At 39.9% G+C, this 23638-nt stretch overlaps 1 protein-coding gene across 1 annotated transcript in view; it reads left to right on the forward strand.

Annotated features, from left to right (window-relative positions):
• PIWIL4 (piwi like RNA-mediated gene silencing 4) overlaps positions 1-10788 on the forward strand; it is a 75856-nt gene extending 65068 nt beyond the window's left edge. Inside the window, exons 17-21 of the mRNA XM_027849403.1 lie at positions 1527-1597; positions 2773-2926; positions 4657-4782; positions 5645-5792; positions 10343-10788. Coding sequence (XP_027705204.1) covers positions 1527-1597; positions 2773-2926; positions 4657-4782; positions 5645-5792; positions 10343-10459 — 616 coding nt within the window. The 3' untranslated portion in view covers positions 10460-10788. The remainder of the gene's footprint in view (positions 1-1526; positions 1598-2772; positions 2927-4656; positions 4783-5644; positions 5793-10342) is intronic.
• The last annotated feature ends 12850 nt before the right edge of the window (positions 10789-23638 follow it).

The following is a 23638-nucleotide window of genomic DNA, read 5'->3' on the forward strand; positions in this document are numbered from 1 at the left end:
AGCTTCCTCTTTTGTGACACCCATTGCTGTAGGTAGGTGTCCAGACATAATGATAGTGTTGATTTTTACTTAGTATTCCGCCATATTGTTCATGTTCAAAATGCTTTTTAATTGTCAGCTAATCAATTACAGTAGAAAGTGAGCTTGTCTCTGAAATCGGGGTGAATTTATCAGATTCACAGTAGGGAATATAAAAGGAATGCAGAGTATAGAGAATATTTTCTGAGGATTGATCCATGGAAGCATCAGTTTGCGCTTTAAACAGTTTTGGGAGCAGGATTTAAGTTTTTCCGTGTATTAGTTCCCTTCCTTTGATCAATCAGTCAGCCAGTCAGTCAGCAAGCATTTATTAAGCACCTTGTTTAGTTGTTTCAGTAGTGTCCAACTCTTTGTGACCTCATTTGGGGTTTTCTCAGCAAAGCTACTAGAGTAGTTCATCATTTCCTTCTCCAGTTTGCTTTACTGATGAGGAAATTGAGGCAAACAGGGTTAAGTGACTTGCTCAGGGTTACACAGCTAGTAAGTATCTGAGGCTGGATTTGAAATCAGGAAGATAAGTCTTTCCGACTAAAGGCCCTAGCACTGTATTTACTGTACCACCTTGCTGCCCTACTCTGTACCAAATGCAGGGAATATAAAAGTAAGGAAGTCACCGCCATAAGTAATTTACATCAGGTGATACTGATTAAACACCTACTGTGTGCAAGACATTGAGTGTGAGAAAAGGTTTCTTATAAGGAATGTATTTCCTTTTTCTTTTTTTTTTAATATGAGACAATTGGGGTTAAGTGACTTGCCCAGAGTCACACAGCTAGTGAGTGTTTTGTGTCTGAGGCCAGATTTGAATTCAGGTCCTCCTGATTGCAAGGTCCATGCTCTATCTACTGCGCCACCTCACTGCCCCTAGGAATATATTTCTTAATTGGACAATATGGATCTAACTAGATATTGTTCATATAGTGTTTCTGATGTTTTCTGTCAGCTCTGTGGGTGACAAGAGGGATTCGCCCTTTGCCATGATGATATCTGTTAGCCAAACTGGACGAACATCAAATGTTAGGAAGGATAGAGAGATTATATTAATCTAGCCCATGCCATTTGATTCTTAAAAATTTTTATTGATAACATTTGCTCTTATATCATCTTTATTTCTCAATGTGTTTCTCCCCCTTCTTTACCTGGAGAGCCATTTTATTCTAAAGAAGAAAGAGGAAGAAGAAGCAGTTCAGCAAAACTAACATATAAAACCCAGGCTGGAAGTGTATACAGTCTTTTACACATACAGTCCCTTCCTCTGCAGAGAAGCAAGGGAAGTGCACGTTTCATCTCTCCTTTAGGGCCAAGCTAGCCCTTGCTGTTAGTAATCAGTGATTGTTTCTTTCCTGGTTTCAGGCTAAATCTGGGTAGAATAAAAAGGGGAGCGATGAATTAGAGAGTAAGAACCGAACTACCAGTCTTTAGAAAATGTTAAATGTTGCAGACTGACTTCCTGAACTTTGTTTTCTCTCTTGCTTCTTTTTTTTTAGATGGTTTTCTCGCTGTATCCTTCAGAGCGCAAAGACGGATATTGCAGATTGCTTGAAAGTTTGCATGAAAGGTACTGTGGCATGCACAGGCACATTCAGTAGCTATCTACATTTATAGGACTTAGAAATAGGACAAAACAAAAACCAAAGGCAAGTATGAGGATGGAAATCATCAAAATCAGGGCAGAAATTAATAAGGTAGAAAACAAGATAACATTTTAAACACTGGATAAAGCCAAAAGCTGATTTTTGTTTAAAGAAGGTCAATCATTTAATATATAATTAGCAAATTTAATTTTTAAAAGGAAAAAGAAACCTTGAATTACCAACATTGGAAATGAGAAAATAAATATAAAAGATGTAAAGCAAATTATCTCGACTAGTACACATAGCTTTATTGCTAATCAGTTTGAACTTTTAAAAGAAATGCTTAAATAGCTATAGAAATATTAAATATGTAAATTGACAAAATTAGAAATAAATAACCTAAATAGATCAGTTTCCAGAACGAGAAAGCAAAGGGTCAATAAATATTTATTAAGCTCCTGCTACTATGTGTGGGGAGGGTGAAGGAAATAAGCATTTATACAGCACCTGCTATCTACCAGGCACTGTATTAAATACTTTACAGATACTTATCTTATTTCATCTTCATAAACACCCTGTGAGTTAAGGGCCCTTAATCACTCGATGTCAGTAGGGGGGACACCAAGGAAGAGGTCGCCAGGTCACCACGGTCACTCAAGCTGATTTCTTCACTTGTCCCAGCATGTGAGAAAGTTAGTAGCTTCTGTAAAAAAAAAAATAATCTAAAAAAAAGAAAAAAAAACAGGTAAATGCAATGAAGGCATTGCCAACCCCCCAAAATAACTAACCTGGAGGGGTGGTCCCAAATTATTCAGGAGTAGCACTCTGCTGGCATAAAACTAGGCAGGCTTTGGGAATTGAGGCTAGCAGTCACCAGAGTTTTGGGATAGGGATTGCTGGGGAGAAGGTTAGAATTAGGCATAACTGTGGAATTGGAATTGGAAGGGTAGTTGGAAAAGCATTGTTTTAAGGATCAAATTAGATAATAATTGTGAAGTGCTTAGCACAGTGCCTGACACATAGGAAGCACTATGTAAATGTTAGCTATCATTATTATTATTTACCAAAAAATAGGAGAAGTGGAAATATTTTCTTCATCAGCTTATGAGAATGAAAATTTGGCAACTCATACTTCTCTGATTGAGCTTATCTTTCACAGGTGCACTCAACAAGTGGTACAAATGTAATCATGGCTTTCCAGCACGCATCATCGTGTATCGTGATGGTGTTGGGGATGGTCAGCTCCAGACAATTGTGGATTATGAGGTTCCACAGCTGCTGAGTAGTCTCAGAGATTCCACTTCTAGTTACAGGTAATTAACTGTTATCTTTCCTTTGCCCCCACTCAAAATTGCAGCAAATTTAGTGTCACATTATGTTTGGTATGAAATATTGACATTGCATTTGTTTGATAAGCAGAATATGGCGGCTGTGTCATTGTGCTCATCCCATGGCACAGCTGAGGTCATATTTTGATTAGACTCCCTTGCTCTAGTATTGACTCTATAGGGATTCAGGGTGTGGGTGTGTGTGTGGGGGTGTGTGTGTGTGTGTGTGTGGGTGTTAGAGGTAGAATTAGATAGTGTTAAGGATATACAAACATATATATATGTGTGTATATATATATATATATATATATATCTGAGCTACATGTACAATTGGGAGGACTTCGTAGGAATGGTTTGAGGAAACTGGAAGGAACAGTGTAATCATGAGTCTCTTCCTCTGCCACTTAAAAATGCCCACAGTGAACTGATCTAACTATTCTGGAGAGCAATTTGGAACTATAGCCAAAGGGCTATGAAACTGTGCGTACCCTATGATCTAGCAGTACTGCTACTACATCTATATCCCAAAGAGATTTAAAAAAAGAGGGAAAAGAACCTATTTGTATAAAAAATATTTATAGCAGCTCTTTTTGTTGTGACTAAGAACTAGAAGTTGGGGAATGGCTGAACAAGTTGTGGTAGATGATTGTGATGGACAATACATATTGTGCTGTAAGAAATGACAAGCAGACAGATTTCAAAGTACCTGGAAAGACTTACATGAACTGATGCAAAGTGAAGTGAGCAGAACCAAGAGAACATTGTACATAGTGACAGCAATATTGTGCACTGAATAATTGTGAATGACTTAGCTTTTGTCCGCAATACAATGATCCAAGACAATCTAAAAGGACTCATGATGAAAAATGCTGTCCACATCCAGAGAAGGAACTCTGAAGCATACTATTTTCACTTTCTTTATTTCCCTTTTTTTGTTTGAGTTTTCTTCCACAAAATGACTAATATGGAAGTGTTTTACATGATTGCACATGTATAACCTATATTAGATTGCTTACTGTCTCAGCAAGGGGGGGAGAGAAGAGAGGGAGAAATAGAATTTGTAACTTAAAATTTAAAAAAATGTTAAAAATTGTTTTTGCATGTAATTGGGGGAAATATTATTTAAAAAACACATTAAAGTAAAAAAAAATTAAATGCCCACAGCTCTTAGGAATAAAGGCAAAAGAGAGTGCTTGGTTTCAGGCTAACTCTTACCCTTAGGAAGCAAACTTATCCTATCCAAAGAAATAGGTATAGAGTATTTGTCTTCCAAATAATACAAAGCACTTTAGAAAGATCATTATCTCATCAGATCCGCCAGAGAGCCTTTGAGATGGGCAAATGACCAGTGATGTCACCTTTGTTTTACATGAGATGTTTCACTATTTTAAAACTATAGAAGGAGCCATGACATAGTCGATAGAGAATGGGAGAGCCAGGAAGACTTGAGTTCATGTACTGCCATTGATATGTACATGGCTATGTGTTTTCTAGGCAATTTTCTAAGATCATCAGTTTCAGAGAAAGTGCTGACCTGTATTAGTAGATGGGAATGCCTTCATTTGGGAGTTTCTTGTGTTAATTAATCATTGGTCCAGTCTCTATTCCAAAAAATTGTTGCTACTTTTTTAGCCACGGAATGTGAGATGGAAACATTGGGGACCTTCTTTTTATCTCATTCTTTTCTCTTTTTTTTTCCTTTCTATAATTCCAAGCCCCAAAATGTCAGTGATTGTGGTGAGGAAGTCATGCATGCCCAGATTCTTCACCGAAATGAACAGAACACTGCAAAACCCACCACTGGGCACTGTAATAGATTCAGAGGCAACACGTCCTGAATGGCAAGTATATATGGGAAGATGCCTTTCAAATTCTATTCTGCTTTTAAAAATAAAGAGGGTGCTGTTCAATACATCTTTGATTTCCTTGATATCGATATTCTCTATGGTGATACAGAATGCAACCTATCCAGGTCTGCCCATCCAACTGGACATTGGTCAGGGTTGGGGTCTCCAGATGTTGGAATCATTGGAATGCTGGAATCCTGGGAATTCTTCAGATGCTGGAATCAAATGAGATAATGTCATCATCATTATCATCATCATCATAACAACAATAACATTAACTAACACTCACTTTGTGCTCGGTACTGTGCTAAGCACTTCACAATTATTATCTCATTGATCCTCACAGCAACCCTGGGAGGGAGGTGTTAGTATTATCACCATTTTACAGATGAGGTAACTGAGGCACACAGAAGTTAAGTGCCTTGTCCAGGGTCATATAACTAGGAAGTGTCCAAGGCCAAATTTGAACTCCGGTCTTCTAGTCTCCAGTCCTAGCTCTCTATCCACTGCACCACCAACTGCCATAAAGCATTATACAAATGCTAGCTTTATTAGTACTATTTTATCCCACAAATACTTCTCCTTATTTCTCTTTCCATTTCCCCCAGATTAATTCTGTTCTTTTTTATCTATATCTGTCCATTCCATAGGTCACTGACACATATTAGATTGTTCAGATGTTACAATCACCTGAAAGTTCACACTAAGTAAGACAAAGTGTTTTGCAAACCTTAAAATGCTTCACACATACCAATTATTATTATTGTCATTTATTAATGTTCTCTTCCCTCCCTCTCTCCTCCTGGCCACTTCTTGTTTCCCTTCACTTTCCCTTCATTCTTTTCTTTTTCTTCAGGTATGACTTTTACTTGATCAGCCAGGGTGCTTATCAGGGAACTGTTACTCCAACATATTATAATGTGATCTATGACGATAATGGATTAAAACCAGACCACATGCAGCGCTTGACCTATAAGTTATGCCACCTGTATTACAACTGGCCCGTAAGTAGATAAACTCTTTAAGTATTTAAACACTAGTCCTCAGATTTTCCATGTAAGACCTGTCCAAGCCCTCACTCTGTGGGGAATGCTGTGCTCTATCATCTTTGGGGGATATATATGCCAAAATGACTGTCTAACGGGGCTTTATAGATAGCTATAGATAGCTGAGGAAAAAAAGAAAGTGAAAGATAAAGGAGAAAGGGAAAGATCTGCCCAACTGAATGCAGGATTCCAGAGAGCACAAGGAGAGATAAGGTTTTCTTAAATGAGCAATGTAAAGAAATCGAAGAAAACAATAGAATAGGAAAGACAAATGTCTTCAAGAAATTAGAGATATCAAGGGATCATTTCACACAGAAATGGGCAGGCTAAAAGACAAAAATGCTAGGGACTTAGCAGAAGTGGAAGAGATTAAGAAGAGGTGACAAGAATACACAGAAGAACTATACAAGAAATATTTTAACATCACAGGTAACGATGATGGTGTGGTTACTGATCTAGAGCCAGACATCCTGGAGGATGAAGTCAAGTGGGCCTTAGAAAGTATTGCTAACAGTCAGGCTAGTGGAGATGATGTAATTCTAGCTGAGCTATTTAAAATCCTGAAAGATGATGCTGCACTCAATATGCCAGCAGATTTGGAAAACTCAGCAGTGACCAGTAGACTGAAAAAGATCACTTCATGTCCCAATCATAAAAAATGGCAATGCCAAAGCATGTTCAAATTACCAAACACTTAAGCTCATTTCACACACTGGCACAGATTCTCCAAACGAGGCTTCAGCAATATATGAGCTGAGAATTACCAGAAAAACAGGCTGGTTTTCACAGCAGTGGAGGAACTAGAATCCAGATTGCTAACATTTGCTGGATTATGGAGAAAGCAAGGAAGTTCCAGAAAGACGTCGACTTCTGCTTCAGTGACTACACTGAAACCTATTACTTTGTGATCACAACAAAACGGGGCAAGTTCTTAAAAAGAAGGGAGTACCAGATCATTTTACTTATCTCCTGAGAAGTCTATATGCAGGCAAAGAACCAAACATGGAAAAACTGATTTTTTAAAGATAGGAAAAGAAGTATGACAGAGCTATATGTTGTCATCTTATTTAACTTACATGCAAAGTATGTCATGTGACATGCCAGGCTGGACAAATCAAAAGCTGGAATTAAGGTTGTCAAGAGAAATGTCAACAGTATCATATATACAGACAATATCACTCTGATGACAGAATGTGAAGAAGAACTGAGAAGCCTCTTGATGAGAGTAAAAGAGGAGAGTAAAGGTTGGCTTGAATCTTAACATTAAAAAAAAAAAACTAAGATCTTGGCAACTGGTCCCATCACTTCTTGGCAAATAGAGGGAGAAGAAATGGAAGCAGTGTCAGATTTTATATTCTTGGGCTCAAAAATCACTGCAGATAGTGACTGCAGCTATGAAATTAAAAGACTCTTGCTCCTTGGAAGGAAAGCTATGGCAAATCTGGACAGCACACTAAAAAAACAGAGACATCACCTTGCCAGCAAAGGTTCATATACTCAAAGCTGTGGTTTTTCCCAGTAGCAGTGTATGACTCTGGGAGTTGGATTGTAAGAAAAGCAGAGTGCCATAGAATTGACACTTATGAATTATGGTGCTGGAGAAGACTTTTGAGAGTCCCTTGGACAGCAAGGATATCAATTCAGTCAATACTTAAAGAAATTTATTCAGGCTTCTCACCAGAAGGTCAAATACTGAAGCTGGAGCTTAAATACTTTGACCTCATGAGAAGACAGGACTCATTGGATAAGACCCTGCTATTGGGAAACATTGAAGGCAAAAGGAAAAGGGGATGGCAGAGGATGCGATGGATGGACAGTATCATGGAAGCACCAAACGTGAGCTTAGATAGACTCCAGGAGACAGCGAAGGACAGAAGAGCTTGGCAAGCTGTGGTCTGTGGGGTCAGGAATAGTTGGACACGATTGAATGACAAAAGCAGCAACAAATGCCACATCAGCCATGTGGGAAGATCACAGAATCTCAGAGGTGAAAGGGACCTCTGAAGCCCCGTAACTCCGTCCTGCACCGCAGTAGGAATCTCTTCTTTAACTTTGTGGAATCTTGACTTGTTGAGCTCCAGTCAGGGGGAGCCCCCTACTTCCCCAAGCAGCACATTCCATTTGGGGAAGCTTTCATTATTAGTAGTGTTTGCCTCACATTGAACCAAAGAATTCATCTTTTGGGGCATCTCCTGGTTTTGCAGTGGCCTGACTTTCCTCTAGCATGATGGAGATAGTCTATGTAACAGGTATTCTTTGAGCCTCAAGGTTTTGGGAGAGGGCCAGGATTTATTTTAGCTCAAGCTTCCCCAAGGTTCATACGGAAGCGTCCTCGCTTTCATGTGTCATCATGGGCCTTCACATATTAAAGATTATTATTGTTTCACCCCTAAGCCCTTTTCTTTCCAGACTAATGAACAGGTCATTTCCACATAATCCAGCCTGACCCTGCTTCTCTAAGCAGAAGGACATGATAACCTTTCTCTGCACACCTTGGGTAAGGCCTCCTCACAACTGGAGAGAACTCCAAGGAGCTGAGGGAAAATCCTGGCCCTCTGCTAGAAAATGTGAAGGAGACCTGTTAGCCTGAACAAGAGAAGGCTGAGGAGTGAAACAGTAATTGCCCTTAAATATGTGAAACTATGACGTGGAAGAGAAATTAGAACCAGATAATAACCATTTATTAAGTGCCTCCTGTGTGCAAGGCATTGTGCCAAATGCTGTGGATACAAAGAAAGACAAAAAAATAAGCCAATACTAAAAAAAAAGCCCCTGCTCTCAAGGAGCCCACAGTGTAATAAAAAAGACAATGTGCAAACAACTATGTACAAGCAAGATATATGCAGGATAAACTGGAAATAATCAGCAGAAGGAATGCATAAACTTTAAGGGAGATGAGCAAAGTCTTCCTGCAGAAGGTGGAATTTTAGGTGGGACTTGAAGAAAGCCAGGGAAACCAGGAGACAGAAATGAAGAGGATCAAGTCAAGGGGGACAGCTGGAGAAAATGGCCAGAGCTGGAAGATGGAGTGTCTTGTGTGAGGAACAGCCAGCAGGCCAATGTCACTGCATCACAGAGTATGTGGAAGGGAGTATGGTGGAAGAAGACTGGAAAGGTTGGAAGGGACCAAGGATAAAGGTTTTTAAAGGCAAAAGAGGATTTTATATTTGGTCCTGGGGGTGATAGAGAGCCACTTGAGTTTGTCGAATGGGGAATTGATGTGGTCAGACCTGTACTTTAAGGAAAATCACTTTGCCAGCTGAGTGGAAGGTGGACTAGAGTGGGGAAAGGCTTGAGACAAACCAACCAGTACACACTGCAGTGGTCTGGGCATGAGGTGGAGAGGGCAAGAACTAGGAGCAGAGGGTAGAAGATAGAAATAGGTGGATTTCTGCTCCATTAAAAAGGACCCCCCCCAAACTTCTTAACAAGCTGTCTAAAAGTGAAATGAATTACTTGATTACTTGTTAGGGATTTATTCTAGTGAGGATTCTTGTTCAGGTGTGGTTGGACTTGTTGGTATTTGCCATCCCCTTGAACTAAGATGTTCTCTGATTCTGTATTTCCTTGGAAGAGTAAAGCCGGGATTGGAGAATGTGGAAACTGGCTGTCTCTGTTCTGCCCGTGAAGTCTCCAAGGTGGCTGCTTACCTCAGATTATGAGGAGAATGTGCCAGACGTTATTACTGTGGGACAAATAAGGGAATAGGGATGTGACTGAAGAGCAGTGAAATGAGGTACTTTGTAAGGTAGCTAGGTAGTGCAGTGGATACAGTGCTGGACCCAGAGTCAGGAAGACCTGAGTTCAAATGTGGCTTTAGACACTTCCTAGTTATGTGACCCTGACAAGTCACTTTGCCTCGGTCTGCCTCAGTTTTCTCAATTGTTAAAAGAAGATAATAAGAACAACCTACCTTGCTGGGTTGATGTGAGGAGTAAATGAGATAATAAGTGTAAAGTGAGATAATAAGTGTAAAGTGCTTAGTGCAGAACCTGGCACTAGCATAAAAATGCTAGCAATGATGGAGATGTAGAAAAGGAGGTTGTGGGGATGGATGAAGTGTGTGTGTGTGTGTGTGTGTGTGTACGTGTGTGTGTGTACGTATGTGCGTGCACGCACACAGAGGAGCTCCATGCTCCCCTCCCTTGTATCTTTAGATCTTGTGTTCAAGATTGTTCATTTGGGTGGTTATTGAGCAACCAGGCATAGGCAGCCTATGTCTAGCCCAGCACAAATTCCATCACCGTTTATGACCCCTTATATACGTTGTCTCATCTTTCACTGTGATATACAGTTCTCTGGTGGTTGAGTTTAGTTATTGTTTAAACAAAGCAGGTCATGCTAATTATTAGCAAGGAGAAAAGCCACAAGTAAATTGAATTGTATATGGAATTAGTCATTAGGAATTTTTAGGAAAGAGAATTTTAAATAGAATGCAGCTCGTAAATTGACACTCCCTTAATTTCTGTGAATGCTTTTTTGTTTTTTTCTCCTCTCTTTCTCTCCAGGGCTTAATTAAGATCCCAGCCCCATGTCAGTATGCTCATAAACTGACCTTTTTAGTGGGACAGAGTATCCTCAGAGAACCCAGCGTGGAGTTAGCTGACTGTCTTTTCTACCTGTGATGAAAAGACCACTTAGCCCCACTGGGAGAACAATTTCAGTTGTGATTCTTTGTACGGACCTCTTGTCATCTCCATCCCATCAAGGTGATAAGACAGCTAAGTTCTGCTTAATTTCCGAAGAGAACCCTAGTGCAGAAAGCCCTCATAAAAAGTGCCTGGTTTTTTGAATTAATGGGTAAAACCTTCATTATGTTAAAGGATAGTTCTTGCTTCCTGTTACCTGCCATGGATGCCACACAACTTCTTAACCTCCTAGCATGGGGGACTTTGAGTCTGTGTTTATAGAAGTTTATGGGCTAAGTCAATGGGCCTTAGTTTCTATTCAGCATTTAAAGAGGGGCTCTTTTTCATATGTTTTTCTAAGTTGTTTTGGTTAAAATAATTTCTAGAAAATAAAAGATACTGCAAGCATTTTTGCTTTCTTATTTTTTTTTTCATTTTAGGTGACAAGAGACTTCCCATACAAAACAAAACAAAACAAATTAGCTAAGACTTTGCTTTTACCTTAGCCCTGAGACTGTCACTTACTCCTTATAATTCTCTATTGGTTTTTCAATTTTATTTTTAATTTATGGAATAAAACAAGCATTTCCATAACACAGTACAATAAAAAGATGATTGTCCATGAAACTGCAAATCTACTATGCACAGCTTGCTATTCCTATCAAATATACAACAAAATTATCATGTAAATTTCTTTTTTTCCTTTTTTTCTTCTCTCCCCCCACCCCTGCCCTAGAGATAGCTACTACAAATAGGTATATATATGTAAAATTGTTCTGTTGCATACTTTAGTTTATCAGTTTTTTCTCTGGAGATACATAGCGTCTTCCTTCACATGTCCTTTGTAGTTAATTTGGGTATTTATAATAGTCAAAATGACTTAGCTGCTCAAAGTTGTTCTTAAAACAATATTGCTGGTACCATACACAATGTTCTCTTGGTTCTGCTCATTTTGCTCTTTATTATTTTGTGCAAGTCTTTCCATGTTTTTCTAAAATCATTGAGCTCATCATTTCTTACTGCACAATAGTCTTCCATCACAATTGTATCCCACAGTTTTCCCTTCTATTTCAGAACCAAGATTTTTCCTTCAGTTCCAAATATTTACCTAGGCTTCCCCCATCTAATTTCTTTTCTCTCCCTACTTATTTTGCCCCTCTTCATTTGATTTACATACTTTTGTTTTCCAAGCTTATGTTGCCTAGGAGGTGGTTTGTTGTCCCGTTCATTCATTCACTCTACAAACATTGTTTATGCACCTACTACATATAAGGCATTGTCTAGGCCCTGGGGGATCTTCCTCTTATTGCCCATAAAACTCAAAATCTTATCTCTCAAATAAAGAGGAAAGAAAGAGGCAAACTGATGTCTTTTTGAAACAAGGGTTTAAGCACTTCACCATTGGCTTTCTATCTACACAGCCAGGTCAAAATGTATTCAGTTGGTAGTGTTGATTTTGTGCAGTTTCATATGTGAAGGGAAGTGTGCCAGGGTGGATGAAGTGTCAGAGTTGGAATCAGGAAGTCCTGGATCTGCATCCTGCTGCAGGCCCTTACTAGCAATGCCCTGAGCAAGTAGACATTTGAAGCCTGTTTCCTCATCCAAAAAGTGAGGAGTAGCACTGACCCCTCAGGACTCTTACGAGACTCAAATGAGATCACGTAAGGAGACCACGTTACAGATCTTAAACTACTCAGTACATGTTAGCTATTCTAATGTCCATTCAGATCAGTACTTTAAAATTGTGCCGTTATTAATACTGAGGCAGGTTCTGTTTCATGATAAGGTGATCCAGAGCGATGCATGTGGGCACTTTAAGACTTTTAGCTAAAGTTTTGGAAGATTACTGCTGAAGAAAGAAGAAAACTGGGGCAGTTCAGTTTCATTTATTGAACAGAAGTAAAAAAAAAATAATCAGTGTATTTTCAACATCACAAAATAAAAATATGAGCAAATAGAGGAATCTTTCTTCAAATTACTGGCATTTATTAAATGACCTCATCATGAGACTCAAGGAGGTAATTCAATTTAGTACATATTTCTGTGTGCCTGCTATGTGTGGGGTGGTAGATTAGGCACCAGGGACACAAAATAGACCTCGCTTTCAAGGAGTTAATAAGTTGATGACTTTTTATTTTATTTTTGTGTGTGTGTGTGAGCAGGGAGGGGGACTGATATGAACCATTGATTTTTTTCAGGACGGGAAATTCTTGGCGTGGAAACTCCCTCTACCTATGCAGATTGGTGACTCTTCTGTAACTTACAGTCTTTGAGACCCTGGGGACCTGAGAGGTTAAAAGACTTGTCCACAGTCACACAACCAGTAAATGTCAGAGGCAGGATTTGAACCCAGATCTGATTCCAAGCATAGCTCTCTATGCCATTATAAACTTACAGACTTCAAATGAGTGATATTTGAAAGAGCAATAAACTAAAAATCAAAAGACCCAACTCTGAGTCCAGGTACTCCTACTAACTAGCCTTGTTGCCTTGGAACAAGTCATTTAACTTATCTGAGCCTTGGTTTCCCTGTATGTCAATGGGACTACTACTTCTTGCAGTTCCTACCTCAGGAATTTCATGAGATCAAGTGACATAATGACTGGGAAAGTCTTTTTTTTTTTTTTTTTTCTTGGTGAGGCAACCAGGGTTAAGTGACTTGCCCAGGGTCACACAGCTAGTAAGTGTCAAGTGTCTGAGGCTGGATTTGAACTCAGGTCCTCCTGACTCCAAAGCCAGAGCTCTATCCACTGCGCCACCTACCTGGCCCTGAAAGTCTTTTTTAACTATAAAGAACTATATGCAATTAAGGCATTACTCTTGTATTGTATAATATATTAATCACATTGTTATATTATCTAGTAATATGATTATATTAGTAAATTAACATAATTGTAATAGTAATTCTACTTTATTCCCCAGACTTCAGACTTATTAATAATACTCAGGGCCAGCCTAACCTTGAGATAGCATGAGTGACTGCCTATTATATGGTTTGATTTGAATGATACTGAAAGGCTCCCAATTCTAGAGATTCTCTTCCCCTGGTTGCCATGTTGCTTCAGATGGAGCTAGGCAGCATAGTTTACAGAGAAGAACTGAGTTCTGTGTCTGACCCTGGGCAAGTTACTTGACCTTTTTGAGCCTCAGTTTCCTCATCTATAAAGTAGAAGAATAATAGCACCTGCCTGTTAAATTCCTGGGCCCAGATCATCCATTTGATTTGCCTCGGATCCTATTTGTCCTAAATATATGATATGTACTGATGTTTACTCTTTGTCTATGGATTATTCTTTAAACTGAATGTCACAGTCTGGACAACAGGCTTTATCCATTTGGATTTCCCTGTGTGGATAGTTAGGCTGAATTCTTTTGAGTCATTGTGGATTCCATTTGAGGTGCTAAACAGTGTTCCAAATTGATACAGTCATCACGATTTCATCCACAAATAGAAATATGGGAGAATCCCACTATATATAGTGGGAATTCTTAATTTTTGTGTGTGTGTGTGTGTGTCACAGTCCCACCCCTTTGGCAGTCTGGTGAAGCCTATGGATCCTTTCTTGGAATAATTTTTTTTTAACAATTGAAGGAAATGCTAAATTTAGTTTAAGGGTTAATGAAAATAGAGATGTAAAATTTTTCCCATCCAAGTTCAAGGATTCCTTTAGGGGACGTTGGACTTGAGGTTAAGAACCTCTGATCTATAGGAATTTTCTCTTCCATTTAGAAGCTGTACTGAATGTCCACAACTTTGGGGAACATGTCTCCCTGTTTTATATCTTGTTTTTTTTTAATAATCAAAGATTGAGTGTTACCTCTATTTTGTTCTACTAAATCAAATAGGCTTTTTAAAAAATAGTCTACGAACAGTAAATACGGTGAAGTTTTATACTCCCTATACATTTCAGTTAGAGAAGAGATCAGTGTGACTTCATAGCCATCTTCAGGTATTTGGAAAGCTATCATGTGAAAAGAGGATTATATTTATTTTGCTTGGCTTGACAGGGCAGGAAGAAGGGGTTCTGGGGAGGAGGAGCAAGCTGTAAAATGTTATGTTTGTGATTGATGAAAGGAAATGCTTCCTAAGAATATCAAACTCAAAAGTAAAATCGTGTTACTGCTTTAGGAGTATAATGATGATTGAGGTCCTTATCTTCTTTTTTTTTTTGTGAGGCAATTGGGGTTAAGTGACTGGCCCAGAGTCACACAGCTAGTGAATGTTATATGTCTGAGGCCGGATTTGAACTCAGGTCCTCCTGACTCTAGGGCTGGTGCTCTATCCACTGTGCCACCTAGCTGCCCCAAGGTCCTTATTGTTTAAAACCATTGCAGGGTAGTAGATTTGGACTCATAGGCTATCTAGGTGTGAATCTTGGCTCTGCTAATTACAACCTATGTCCCTTCTGCCAAGTCTCCTTCTCACTGTGGGTTTGAGTCTCCTCAGCTGTGAAATGAGGAGGTTGGACTTAACTTGGAGACCATAAAGTTTTTTTTTAATGTTTTGGTAACTATTTCAGTATAATTAGCTTCCATTGTAATCCTATGTGTTTTATTTAATTTTATTCAGTTAGGTGGTATAGTAAATAGAGAACTGAGCCTGGAGTCAAGAAGACCTAAATTCAGATTTGGCCTCAGACACTGACTAGCGGGGTGGCCCTGGGCAAATTGTTTAACTTCTGTTTGTGTCAGTTTCCTTATCTGTAAAATGGGGATAATAATAGCACCTACCTCCCAGGGTTATTTTGAGGATCAAATGTAATAATTATAAAGTGCTTAGCATGGTGCCTGGTATATAGTAGGCTCTATATAAATGTTAGTTATTGTTATTATTAAAAACATTGTTCTAAGGAATCCATAGGCTTCATCAGACTGCAAAAAAGGTCCATGATATGAAAAAGGTTAAAAACCCTTGTCCTAATGACCTTTTTTCCCAGATCTTTTTTTCCCTAACATCTGTTTATCTCTCTGTCTATATATTTTTATTTATTTGTTGTTTTCTAATATATAATAGTTTTTCCCCCCAATTACGTGTTAAAACAATTTTTAAACATTTTTTTTAAAGTTTTGAGTTCCAAATTCTATCCCTCCCTCCCCTTCTCCTTTCTTCACTCCCTGGGAAAGTAAGCAGTCAGATAGAGGTTATACATGTGCAATCATATAAACTATTTCCATAGATCTAATGACCTTTAAGGTCCCTTTTATCCCCGAATCTTATATTTAGATACTGCAGTGTTCAGTAAATGTCTCGAACTTCTTAGATACACAGTAATGGGTTCCTTGCTGCTTGGAATCTGTGAGTCTCTGAATGTACAGGGTGTTGACTCCTTAAAACTTTACCCCACAAGGGGGAACACAAGGACCATGGTCTGTGCCAGGCCTATAACATCAGTAGCTGTCAACCAGCTATGCAAGTCAAATAGTAGTCAACGCAGTAAACTCAACAGTGAGACTCAGAGCTGTTGTATTGCTTACATTAATTAGTTTTTCTGCACATGGTTATTAAAAATGAGGGGCAGGGAGACAAAACTGGAAAGAGTAAACAAGCAGATGTTCTTTCTCAGCTCTGCACTGTGAATGTTTTATTCAAAATAGAAATAAAAATTAACCTTTACTGAGTTTCCCTTCTTGGCCTAATTAGTATTTCCTTCATTTACAACTTATTTACTTTGTATTGTTTTGTAGAAAAGGGAATTTATTTTAGCAAACACCATTTAGAAGAAACCATACATGGAGTATAACACTTGAAATAACTTCCTAATTGGTTTGCCTGCGTCCATTCTCTGCCCTCCCCAGTCTGTTCTCAGCACAGCAGCCAACCTCATACTTTTAAGACGTCACCTCCCTATCTCTCTATTCAAAATCTTCAGTGGGTCCCTATTACTTACAATATAAAATATGCTCCTCACCCTGAAATATAAAGCCACCTGCAGCCTGGCTCTCCCACCTGCCTTTCAAATCTTATTTCATCCTCTTCCTGCACTCCCTGTTCTAGTCAACTCTGGACTGCTAACTCTATGTGACAGTTCATGTCCCACTTCTCTACCTGTATACAGGTGTCCCTTCTCTTTCCCAGCTTCCATATAGGTTGTGAACACACTCCCTCCTCATCTTCAACTGGAGATGAGAATCTATCTTCCTTCAAAGCACAGCTCAAGGGGCAGCTAGGTGGCGTGGATAGAGCACCGGCCTTGAAGTCAGGAGGACCTGAGTTCAAATCCGGCCTTAGACCAAACACTTGACACTTAACTAGCTGTGTAACCCTGGGCAAGTCACTTAACCCTGTTTGCCTCAGTTTCCTTATCTATAAAATGAGCTGGAGAAAGAAATGGCAAACCACTCCATTATCTTTGCCAAGAAAACCCTGAATGGGATCACAAAGAGTTGGATATAATTGAAAAAAATGACTGAACAACAATATGCATGTGTATCTTTCCAGGAAAACACAAGCTTCTTGGTGGCAAGGAATGTTTTATCATCTTCTCTGCTCTAGTTTTTGTATCCCCATCACCCTAACACAGTGCCTTGCTTAGTAGACACTTAGTGAATATTCATATTGAAGTGAATATGTTTCCGTCAACACAGTGTGGTTTCAACACAGTTTGGATTTTGAGTCACAAGACCTGGATTCACGGAATCACTATTTCAGTGGTAGAAGGCACTTCAGAGGCTTTCTCGTGCAGCCTGTGCAAGGAATCCCTTCAGCAGCATATCCAGCCTGGTGATCTGACTTCCATTTGAAGACCACCAGTGAGGGGAAACCTACTGCTTCCTGAGGCAGGCCGTTGTACCTTGAGAAAGCTGTAATGTAACCAAGACCAGCCTGAGGCCGATTCTTATCAGTTGTCCCTGCCTTTAGTAACCACACTGGCTTAGGCCACCCTCCACCCATAAATCAGCAGCACCCTACCATAGACAACGAAAGACCAGACCTATCATTTCCCCTAGACCAGCGCCAAAGATTCTGAGCAAGAGAGCAACATAGCATGAGGGCAGGGTTGTTGCAACTATTAGATCCTGCAAGGGAGGAGTTCTTCAGTGTACCTGGGCCTTCACAAGCTCTCTCTTGCACTCCGTATCCGGATCCAACTACCATCCTGCAATAACTCCCCAGTAAATCTCGGAAAGGGACCTGTCAGAATCATCATTCAGCGGGGTGGGGAGGTGGGGATGTTTCTGCTACAGTCAAGAGTGAAAACTCAAGTCTTTGACAAATATAATAAAATACAGTTAACATGAAAACAAAATTGAACATAATTAATATTTCTGTGATGATTCAGAATGTTGTGCCCGAAGGGTCCTCAGCATGAACATGAATTTTATTATTATGTTGTTAAACTTGTTCAAATTAATAGGAATTTTTTGGTGGTGGAATGACAGGTAAACCAGCTTTTTACTGTAATGTTCAGAATCTGAGGAACCTTGTTTTTCTGGGGAATGTTCATCCTGTAGACTTGGGGTGACTGTTGGCATCTGGCATCTGGTTTACTACCAGACCTGGAAGGAAAAAGGAGCTGGAGACCATAGACCCTGGTCCCCTGCTTTCACCAGCGTATTCCCCAAAGTCCAATGAGATATAGTGGATATGTTGGACCAAAAAATGGGAAATACAGGTTTTAGTCCTGGTATAGTGGCTCATTTGTTATGTAATCTTGAATAAGACACATAACCCCTCTTGGCCTCTTCCGCGTGTAAGATGGCGAAATAATTCCTAACATAGTGTGGTTGTGAAGACTTGAGATAATGAATATGGAAATTTTCTAAGAAATGTAAATTGGTATGCAAATGCAGATTATTAGACTATAGAGTCTGTCTCCATGGGGGAGAGGAAAGTATGCTGGACTTGGTGTCTGGAGGGCTGAGTTTGAATCTTAGCTTGACCGCTCTGTGTGACTACAGGCAAGTCCCAACCTCTCAGATCTTCGGAGTAAAATTGGGATCATAACACTTGCATTCTCTTGCTTGTGGGATTGTGAGAAAGGACTCCACAAACCCAAACGTGAGTAGTTATTACTAGCTGTGAGACCCGGGACAGCAATATTAATTATTTTGGCTTGGTTATGTGATTTTATTGGTGTGGAGAACTGTTGACATGAAAACTCCTTCCACAGATACAGACCAGCTGCTTTTCTATAATGTACAGTCTTAGAAGAGTGGTTCTTAACCTTATAACTCATAGAATCACAGGATTTATAACTGGAAGGGGCAGTGTAATTCAGTAGAAAGGAAGCTGGAGGTGGAGTCGGAGGACCTGAATTTAAATCTTGATTCTGCCGCTTGCCACTTGCATGACATGGCCTCTTGTGGTCTCAGTTTCCTCACCTGTAAAAGTACAAAATTAGACTAGATGATCTCTGAGCTCCTTTCCAGTCCTCCATCTATAATGCTATGATATACTACAAACCTTTTGTGTGCCATGGACCCCCCGGTTGTCTGATGCAGCCTGTGGACCTCTTCTCAGAAAAAAATGGTAAATGCATAAAATAAAATACTTAGGTTTAGAAAAACAATCCAATTTTTTAAGTACAGTTATAAGGGAAGGGATTTTTAAAAAATATTTTTGTAAAAATTAAAAAAAAAAGTAACAAATTTATGGATCCCAGTTAAAAGCCCCAGTCTTAGAGAATGCCTTGGAGCACTGACAGGTTAAGTTACTAGCTAGTGGTCACACTAGTAGTAGGACTTGAACGCAGATCAGATTGCCTCGCAAGGCCAACATCTATTTGCCTTACGTTGCCTATCCAACAATAACAACAACAACAACAACAATAATGATAATTCGTTTGTAGAGCTTGTCAAGACTTTTGAAGTGCTTTATTTTCTCACAACAACCCTGAGAGGGAAGTCGTACAGCTGTTCTCTTTATTTCACAGCTGAGGAAACCAAACCTCTTAAATATTGTGATTTATTCTTGATCACAGTTAGTAAGTGTTTGAAGTAGAATTCAAACCCAGTTCTCCTGACTCCATCACAAGACCTTACAAGTTTCATAAACTTCATTGAATTTCAGTTTCTTCATTGGTGGTGGTGTTTTGTCATTTTTCAGTCTTGTGACCCCCATTTGGGGTTTTCTTGGCCAAGATACTGGAGGGTTTTGCCGTTTCCTTCTCCAGCTCATTTTACAGGTGAGGAAACTGAGGCAAACAGGGTTAAATGACTTGCTTAGGGTCACACAGCTAGTAAGTGTCTGAGATCGGATTTGAACTCAGGAAGATGGGTCGTCCTGACTCCAGGACCAGCGCTCTATCCACTGTGCCACCTAGCTGCCCTTCCTCATCTGAAAATGAGGGAATTTGGTTCAGTGACAATGGAGACCATTTGACTTCCGCATATACCTTAACAGCATCATGATGTCTCATGTCCACAACTGGATAAATGTGGTTTTTAAAGATTGTGCTTTATCTGGATAAGTTGAGCTGCCTGCAACTGTGGTGTTTTCAGAAGGAGCTCAGTCCCCAGGCAGATGATTCACTTGAGTTGAAACCTGTCAGTAAAGTCAATTTGTTTCATTTATTCAGCAGGAGCTGAAAATTCTCAGTCTAGCTGTCTTTTTTGACAATAGAACCCCATCCTGCACCAAACCAGTCAGCCAGAGCAGTCATCGGGGAAACCGATTTTCCACCCTGACACAGCAGGCAATAGGGGATGACACTGTGAAGCTCAGCCGTCAGCTCCTAATTGCATTTAGTCACTGTTGCCTTGCATTTCCAGGCAGATTCATGTTTCCTCAGTAGCACTTGGGAGAAGGTCTTCGAAAAAGCCTTATTTCATTATTTATTAGCCAGGACCAGAGTAGCTTTTGGCTAGATGCTTCTCTTTCCATTCCCAACTTGCTAATTGGTCGTGAGGGTATTTCTATTTGACATTTCCCACTATTTTTAGGTTCTTCTTGGCTCTGAATCTGGATTTTTCCTTTAATCCCTTGTGACAGCAGAGAGTGCAGTCTGTGGCTGGAGAGCTGAGGCTCAGGTGTGGGAAGATGAAGGTGATCACGGGCTATAAAGACCCATAAACTTAAGGATGTCAACTGTGCCCAATTAGCCACATCCACTGCGCTCCCTCCCAGGGATTCACAAGACCTTCACTGGGTCCTTTGCACAGGTCAAACTCCAGGGTGTTGGGGAGGTGTTAATTGGGAAGTTGAGAAGGCAGTAATTCTGAGTGGGGTGGGAGGTACGAATGGGAATTCAAAGGAGTTGTAGTGCTGGGAAAGCCTGGTTCCCCTTTGTTAGTGGCTGACCTTTTACTATCCTTATAACTCACAGAATCACAGGATTTGGAACTGGAAGGGGCAGTGCTCTTTAGTGGAAAGGAAGTTAGAGGTGGAGTCAGAGGACTTGCATTCAAATCCTGCTTCTGCCACTTAACCACCTGTGTGACATGACCTCTTATGGTCTCACAATATAAATATAAATATAAAATTAAAGAATTAGATTAAATGGTCCCTGAGATCCCTTCCAGTTCAAAATCTATAATTGTATGATGTAGCACAAAGCACTTATGTATTAGTTGAGGAAACTGAAGCATAGGGGAGGAGAAATGACTTGCCTAAAGTTACACAGATAGCAAGTAGTGGATGGGTGATTCAAATCCAATTCCCTCTAACTGCAGAATCACTCCATCGAGCATTTATTGAGTGGCCACCATGTGCCAGGCTCTGTGCTCTTTACACTGCACTGCATTGTCTTTCACTGTACTTGTGAATCTGTTTATTCTATACTTTGCAAGGTTCTGTTGGTTTAGTTTACCTCTTGGGAGAATGCAATTGCTTTAAAAGGTTCCATTTGTTTGTCCGACTCTAGGAGGAGGGACCTGGAAACAGCTACTGAGGATGTTGTGTCAGCAAAGGGATAGCTTTGTCATAGAACTGACTAGAGCCTAGGCCAGCTGATGGCCCATTTCTGGAGCCTGTGGTTCTAAGGTCCCACCTGTATCCACAATTAGAATGGCTTCAAGGAAGAAAAGGAACTTGTCACATTTTGTCTAGACCAAATGCAAATAAATCTACTGCTTTTATATCCCTGTTCTGGTCTTTTGGCCATCCTGCAGAGGTAGCCCTACTTTAATTGTTACCCTATGATGTGGTGATTGATCATTGTGGTGATTGATGAGTCCCTAAGCCTCAATTTCCCTATTTGTAAAAGAAAGGAGTTGGAGTTAATGTCTGAGTTTCCTGGCAGCTCAAAATCCATGATCTGAGACCAACCTCTTCATTTTACCAAATGAAGAAACTTCATTGGTGGTGATATACTCCACTATGCAGCTTCTACTGTGCAGTGATATAGTAGCGATACGCTCTACTGTGCAGTGATACGTAGTAATTTACTCTACTTCAGCCTCTCTAGAACGCTAAATGATGCCATGAAGAAATATGAAAATGAAGATCTGAAATACTCACAGGAAGAGTTGCATGAAGTGATGCAGAGGGAAAAAACCAGAATCAAGAGACAAAACATGTAGTGAATACAACAGTGTAAATAAAGATAGCGTTACAAGACAAAAAAAATTGGGCTAAAGACAATGGACAGAGTTGGTGCCACATGATTAAAGTCAGAACTCACATCTTTCCTTTCTGTTAATAACCAGGTAAATGACAAAAGTTTCTAGTAAAATGTACTACTAGGTTGGGTTTTTTCTGGGGGGAGAGGGAAAATATTCTTCATATTGGGGATATGTTTGAGTATTTATTGGGTGGTGGATAGAGTGCCAGGCCTGAAGTCAGAAAGACTCATTTCCCTAAGTTCAAATCTGGCTTCAGACACTTACTAGCTGTGTGACCCTGCGCAAGTCACTCAACCTTGTTTGCCTCAGTTTCCTCACATATAAAATGAGCTAGAGAAGGAAATGGCAAATCGCTCCAGTATCTCTGCCAAGAAAAGCCCAAATACGGTCACAAAGAGCTAGATGTGACTGAACAAATTTTTTTTTTGCAAGGTAGTTGGGGTTAAGTGACTTGCCCAGGGTCACACAGGTAATAAGTGTTGTGTCTAAGGCCGGATTTGAATTCAGGTCCTCCTGACTTCAGGGCTGGTGGTGGCTATCCACTGCATCACCTAACTACCACCCCCCATCCCTCCCCACCCCACCTTTTTTTAAAGAAAGTTAAAGGGTTCCATTCTATGAAAATTAGTTGAAGGGCAGCACAATGCGACCCATACTCAACTACTATAGACTCAACTGCAATTCAGTTCAACAATAAATATTTGTTAAGTACACACTTGCAATTCCTGTTTTAGGGAGACTGAGTTTGGAAGTTGTCTTGAGTTCAAGAAGTTCTGAGCTTAAGTGGGCTAAGCCAAACAGGGATCTGCATAGTTAAGCCTTAATGTAGTGAGTCCCTGGCAGGCCAGCAGGCCAGCAGGTTGCTTAAGGAAGGTCAAAAAGACAGAAACAGTTCAGAGTGGGATTGGGCCCATGGGTGGCCACTGGATTTCTAGCCTAGGTAAGACAGGGAGATCCAGTCTTAAAAAAATTAAAATAAATATTTGTGTCTGCTTCGTGCAAATCACTCAGATGAAATGAGGCACAGTCCCTGGCCTTGAAGAGCTTACACGTTGATAGCAGGGTTATACTCAAATACTCAGTGTTCATGAAGATCTGTGATCTCACTGATTCAGAAATTCCCTCTCACAATGCAGAACTCAACCCATTCATTCCGCCCATCCTATGCTATTCTTATCCCTGTCCTTCTATTAATTATCCAAAGCCTGGCAGCCTTTCTCACGCATGGGTTCTCCACTGGTTATCTCTTGCTCTCTCTATGTGACTTGCATATCTTTTTTTTTTTACTCACTTTGAGAACATTTGTTATTTACTTTTCCTTTGTGAAATCACCAATTTTAAGCCAGGGGGGACCTTAGGGACATTCTCATCCAACTCTTTCACTTTACTTACAGATAAAGACACTGAAGTCCAGAGAAGGCAAGTTGTTTCCCAAGGTCACACAGGTAGTAAGTGGAAGATTCAGGATTCACACCCAAGTCCCCTGACTCCAAATCTCGTGCTCTTTCCAGTGAACATCACTGCCTCCATATGTTGCAGCTTTCCAATGGGGATGTTCATTTTTCAGTTCCTTGGAGACTATCATTGTATATGTACAAAAATATCTATAATAAGACAGAATGTGAGAAATGCAAAAGAGAAATCTTAACAAAATTCTACAAGAAACTATAGAAA

Source organism: Vombatus ursinus, unplaced genomic scaffold (assembly GCF_900497805.2).
Source record: "Vombatus ursinus unplaced genomic scaffold, bare-nosed wombat genome assembly UNPS02007344.1, whole genome shotgun sequence".
Classification (NCBI taxonomy): domain Eukaryota; kingdom Metazoa; phylum Chordata; class Mammalia; order Diprotodontia; family Vombatidae; genus Vombatus; species Vombatus ursinus.